This window comes from Hyaena hyaena, unplaced genomic scaffold, assembly GCF_003009895.1.
Source record: "Hyaena hyaena isolate Hyena2069 unplaced genomic scaffold, ASM300989v1 scaffold_252, whole genome shotgun sequence".
Taxonomy (NCBI): domain Eukaryota; kingdom Metazoa; phylum Chordata; class Mammalia; order Carnivora; family Hyaenidae; genus Hyaena; species Hyaena hyaena.
This window is the reverse complement of record NW_024080884.1, coordinates 20,777-26,921: the sequence shown is the minus strand read 5'-3', so window position 1 is coordinate 26,921 and position 6,145 is coordinate 20,777. Positions and strand designations below refer to the sequence as shown.

Below are 6,145 nucleotides of genomic sequence, written 5' to 3'. Positions count from 1 at the left end.
TTTATATTAACACTTTGGTCATTGTTTATATGAAGAAAAATACTCTTTATATCTTCTTTCTTTTGTTTTTCTAAGAAGTGTATGGTTACAAAATAAGCCCTGGATAAATATACTCTTTTTTTCCAATCGCACTTTATGCCATCAGGATGTTTCAGATAACAGTCTGTGGAATAAGCTGTTTTGAGAAGTTTTGGGTTCTAAAGTTGCTGGGGTGAAAACTTTAATCAGTGAGAGTAGAAGGCTAGATTCAGTGAGTCTGTAGCTTTTGATTAACAAGTATATCTGAGAAGGAGCGTTACATTAAAAAAGCTGGTGAATCGACATTCAACATTACTTATTGCCTGACCAGTGTCTCAGTTAAGAGTGTGTTCTACTCCTGGTAGAAAAAAAATCCAATTTTCTTTGGCTCAAAAGACAGGGACTTATTTTTCCTTTATAACAATAGTTTGGAAGTTTTAACTTGCACTTTGTGAATTGCCTAGTCTTTCCCATATGCTGGTTGCCCCAGTCTATCCTGTCACCTATAGTGCTAGTGATCATATTCCCTTTTCAGAGCAGAAAAAAGGATCCAGGAAGGTAGAGTGACAAGGGCATATATATTCTTCATTAGGAATATGAAATTTTTCTTCAAATCCAGCAGACTTCTACTCATATCTCACTGGCTGGAAGTGTGTTATATAGGTGGCAGAGATCTCAATGTCTTGTGTCATTCTCTTCAGCTACTCGATTTCATGCATCTGTGGTGGACAGCATTGTCTGTGCTACCAGTGACTGGCTTCCTATGGTATCTCTCTGCTTGTCTGCCTCAAGAATGTCTCAGAAGCTGTGGAAGCAATGGGGGAGAAGGATTGAATAATTGTCTTGTCCTTCAGAGACTGAGACTGAGTTCCAGTTCCCAGGGTGTAAGCCTGCTAAGTTATTCACCCTTTCATTGCTTCTGTCTTTCTACAGCTCATTCTTTCTGCTCTCTGCTTCTTGGGATCATCCCCTTCAAAAAGCTTAGCAAATGCAGTCTGAGGGAACCTTTCCCATAGGACTGATGTCACTTTAGACAAAAGTGATGCCAAAAATCCAGGGGTCTCTAGAGCCACACCCATTTGTAGCTGGGAAAAAATGTGGGGGTCCTTCCACAATCACCATCAGGTTTGCTCATTCACCAGAATGACTCACTGAATCCCAGTGATATGGACTGAATATTTGTGCCCCTCCAAATCCTTCTGTTGAAATCCTAACCCAAGGTGCTGGCATATGGTGGTAAAGGTTTTGGAGGGAGGCACATCGCTGAGGGTTTTGACTTGCACTTTTGTGATTTGCTTAGTCCTGTACTCAGGGCCGAGGGTGCAGCCCTGATGAGTGGGGTTCATGCTTTTATAGAAGAGACCCCAGAGAGCTCTCTAGCTCTTTCTCTACCACTGAGAACACAGCAGATGTTGGCAGCTCTCACCAGACCCTGACCATACTGGCACCCTGATCTCAGATGTGTAACTCTCACAACTGTGAGAAGTAAATTTCTGTTGTTTAGAAGCTACTTAATCTATGGTAATTTATAATAGAGCACAAACTGGCTAACACATCATCAGGAAAATACAATCCATACAAATTTTAGTTTTATTACAATAAAAAGATACACATTAAAAGTAGTTAAAGGAAGAAATGCATAGGGCAAGGTTTGTGAGGGTCCAAACACAAAATGTCCATCGTCCTCAAGGATGTATTACCCTTCTGAATGTCAACGTGTGACAACACATATGGAGTATGGCTGACCTGGGAGACTCACCTTTAGTATCCTTTAGTACACAGTTTCTTTGTGGTATTCTGTATGACATAATGCTCATGTGGCTGATCTTTCATTCTCAACCTGTCCTGGAGGTTAGGGATCGTATCTTTAGTCGCAAGTTCCCCAGGAACTTGAAAATGATACGGCATGTCTCATAGCTTCCATCATAAGTCACAATGTTAGACTGTCCAGTGGCCAAAGACACTCCTATTAGGAAAGACACTTCAGGGGCCTACAGATAACCCCAGTAGCTGTGGGCAAAGATAAGATTGTTTTTTGAGTTAAAGTTAATTCTTCATTCTATACCACCGGCGTACGTTACCTGTATCGAAGGTTGTATCCCAGCAATGCAAACTAAGATACACGCCATCATAACTACAAGGAAAGCTGAGAAGTTTAATATCTTTTTACCTGGCTGCATCACCTTCCACATAAAATAGGAGTTCTTTTAGGAAGGAACTAGAGGAGAATGGATGGACAACCAGCTACATTTGGCAGCAGCTAGTGGATACTCATAAAAGATGGTGGGTAGATTCTTTGTCTTTCGGCTTCTGTAGGTATTCTCTTCCCTGTGTCATTCTTGCTCCAAACTTTTGTGTGTGATGCTACATTTTCTTCCATTTTGGTCTAGACTAATCTTTTCTTTTTTATGAATATAATTTATTGTCAAATTGGCTTACATGCAACAGTCATTGCTCATCTTAACAAGTGCCCTCCTCAATGCCCATCACCCATTTGCCCTCTCTCCCACAGCTCCATCCACCCTTAGTTCATTCTCTGTATTTAATAGCCTCTTGTGATTTGCCTCTCCCCTCTCTTTGTTTGTATCCTTTTTTTATTCTCCTTCCTCTCCTCGATGGTCTTCTGTTCAGCTTCTCAAGATCCACATATGATTGAAAACATATGATAAATTAGCTATCTTGCTAATTATTGACTTCAAATTTTGGTCAAAGAATTAACCCTCTACCATAATGTTTTAGAGGCAATTGCTGGACCTCAAAAGCCCTTATAAACCATAGGATGTTGATGACATATGAAACAATAATGTGCAGCTGGTAATTTATGTAAGAATGTATGATTATACAACATCAGACTATTAGTACTATAGATGTCAGTAAGGAACTCTCTCTTTTGGATAATTGCGAACAATCACTATTTATCTGGTGAGAGCCCAGATCAACCACTTCCTCCTTCATATATACTTCAGGGATTTCACTGCTTGTTTGTATTTGTCACAGAAGTTATTTCCTTTTGGGATTTCTTTCACCTCAGTATCAAATGCAGAATACTATGTGACTCTCCATTTTGCACCCTATTTCCAATTTGGCCATTTAGATTTCTCAACATGTACTAAGTTTTTCTTTGTTTTATCATGTTCCCCCTATTTACTGAGGTAGAATTGACAACGTTTGTGTGTATTTGAGATGTACAACTTGATGTTTTTACATGAGTATCCATCATGAAATGATCACCACAAACTGGTTAACAAACCATCACTGTGCATGATTATTATTTTCTTTTTCTTTTTTCATATCGCACTAAAACTTTTTATTTTTATTTTAAAAAAATTTTTAATCTTTATTTATTTACGTATTTATTTATTTATTTTCTTTCATAGTTTATTATCAGGTTGGATTCCGTATAACACCCAGTGCTCATCCCCACAAGTGCCCTCCTCCATGCTCATCACCCCCCCTTCCCTTCTCCCTTCCCATTAGCCCTGAGTTTGTTCTCAATATTCAAGAGTCTCTTATTTTCACTCATTTCATTTTTTCTACTCTCTCAACAGATTTTAAATATGTGATACAGTATCTTAATAATAGTCACCATATTTTTACATTAGTCTCTGATTTTCCTCTCCAGAGTCTCAGGACACCCTTTGTCTACTTTGCTAATGACTCTTAGCAATTGTCTCTATTCTTGGTCTTTGAAGGTTCTTGGACCTTTCCTTTATATAAGGTTTCATCCTTTATAAAGGGGGAGTCTTTGCTGGGAAGATTCTGGTCATCCCACGTTATCTCCAGGCTAATTTTTTCTCTTCTCTCGGAATTAAAGCAGAATATCATATTTGAAAAATATATCTTCTCTTTCCCAGTTGTCTTTCTGCTGTTAACTTGACATTTTCTGGCCAGATTATTAGTCTGTCTGGTGTTATTTTCATGTTAAACTTGCTTTCTCATGTAGCTAGCATGGCCCCTCTAGATTCATGTGGGGGTTTCCACTACTTAACCTCAATATACTATTAAAGCTCTCTTGTTAACAGTTTATCTTTCTGATTGTTAACAGTTGGCCTCCTTTCAACTGCTATTGTTCACTATAAAGTTATTTGCCTAGGCTAAAATGACTGGTAAGCCTTTCACAAATGAATCATTTAGGTTTTTGTTTTCTTCTACATTCTAGATTTTCTGTTTTTTATTGGGGAGGGATATAAGAAATGTTTCTGGAACTTTCCTTACTTTATGCAAGAAAGAAATGGATTCAGTATAAAGAGGATAACTAATGAAACATAACATCACGTAGAAATTATTTACTAGAGAATGTAATTAATAAGAGAATATTAAGTAGGAAATGTAGCCAGAGTCATAAGGTACTTTTCAAAGCAGTGCATTTATTTTACATTTTGGTTTATGCAATAATTGGATCAGAACATACTGTCTATTTCTAGACAATTTAGGGTAGTTGTTTAAGTGAATGGAAATTAATGAACTTCAATTTTAATGTTGATTATATACAAAATTGAGATTTTCTAGTCTTTAAGAACATACATGAAATCTATTTGAAGCAACTAAATACTTTGTGAAGTCTGTACATAATTTTTAATATTTTAAATCATTTCAATAAAGTATGGATAAGTTTTGAACTATAATCGGGGGAATATTAGTCTCATGAGGAGTTACTCTATTTCTCACATTTTTTAGAAGTTATCAAAAGAGGTAACATTGATTTAAGATGTGAACATGTTTCCAACTTCAGAAACACTCAATAGTGGTCAAACATCTTTATTTGATGCTTTGAGGTGCTGAGTTTTAATGACTTGGGCCCAACCTAGAAGAACTTTTTCCTCATCACTTTTAGAGCTTCTTTTACCTCTTTATTTCTCAAACTATAGATCATGGGGTTCAAAACAGGAATCACAATGCCATAAAATACAGAGGCCACTTTCATATTCTCCTGGGAATCATTAGCCTGAGGCTGTAAGTACATGTATGATAGTGTTGCATAGAAAACAGTGACTGCAATCAGGTGGGAGGCACACGTGGAGAAGCCTTTTTTCCTCCCTGAAACAGAAGATATCTTCAGGATGGCCGCCATGATATACAGGTAGGAAAAGATGACAACCAACACAGTGAATATCAAGTTAAATCCCACAAAGACAACAAGGAGCATGATGTTGAGGTCAATGTTGGAGCATGAAAGGGCAAGAATTGGGGGAACATCACAGAAAAAGTGATTGATGGTATTGGATTCACAGAAGTACAGTGAAAATGTAAAACCTGTGTGCACTGAAGCGTTTATTGAACCCATGACATATGAACCAACTACCAATTGGATACAGACTCTTCGGGACATGATTATGGGGTAGTGAAGTGGGTTACAGATGGCCACATACCGGTCCACTGCCATAGCAGCCAGGAGGTAACAGTCACTGGTTGCAAATGTTGCATAAACCAGTAATTGCATTATGCAGCCCTCAAAGGATATAGATTTGTTTTCTGATATGAAGTTTTGCAGCATCTTGGGAGTGATAGCGGAGGTATAACAGATATCAACAAAAGCCAAATGTTGTAGGAAAAAGTACATGGGTGTTTGAAGTCTGGAATCTGTCTTGATGAGTAGGATCATTCCAATATTACCCACCATGGAGGTCACATAGATGACCAAAAATACAATGAAGAGAAGGTATTGAAACTTGTGTTGGGCAACAAATCCCAGAAGAAAAAATTCAGTCACTTCAGTGCTATTTTCTTTTGTCATGACTATGCAGGTCTAGAGAGGACCAAGAAAAGAAAGAAAATCTTTGTGGTTTCTTGAAGGAAAACGGCTCTTATATTTCAGCTACCTTTTTTAAAAATTAGATTCTTATGGCAAACACTCACAAAAAGATTTATTGCTTTCCGTATTTCTTCTATTTCCTTGATAAGTAATCACCATATAAAAAGTGACATGTAAGGCATGGATTCATTTTTAAACTGAAGGAGATCTCACAGAAGAAGATTGACTTCTAATATATGTGATTCTAAGAGACACAGGTTAACACACGTTTCCATCATATTAAGCAGGTATCCATATTTGCTAAAAGCAATATTCAAATATGATTTGTAACTTTTCAACATCTGTAGTTTTTCTCAGCCATCATCCCAATCCTGG

At 37.4% G+C, this 6,145-nt stretch overlaps 1 protein-coding gene across 1 annotated transcript; it reads right to left on the bottom strand.

Annotated features, from left to right (window-relative positions):
* Nucleotides 1-4,822: 4,822 nt before the first annotated feature.
* On the bottom strand, nt 4,823-5,752 carry LOC120240293 (putative olfactory receptor 5AK3). The gene has a single exon (XM_039245009.1). It carries the CDS (start codon nt 5,750-5,752, stop codon nt 4,823-4,825), a length of 930 nt encoding a protein of 309 aa, XP_039100940.1.
* Nucleotides 5,753-6,145: the final 393 nt, after the last annotated feature.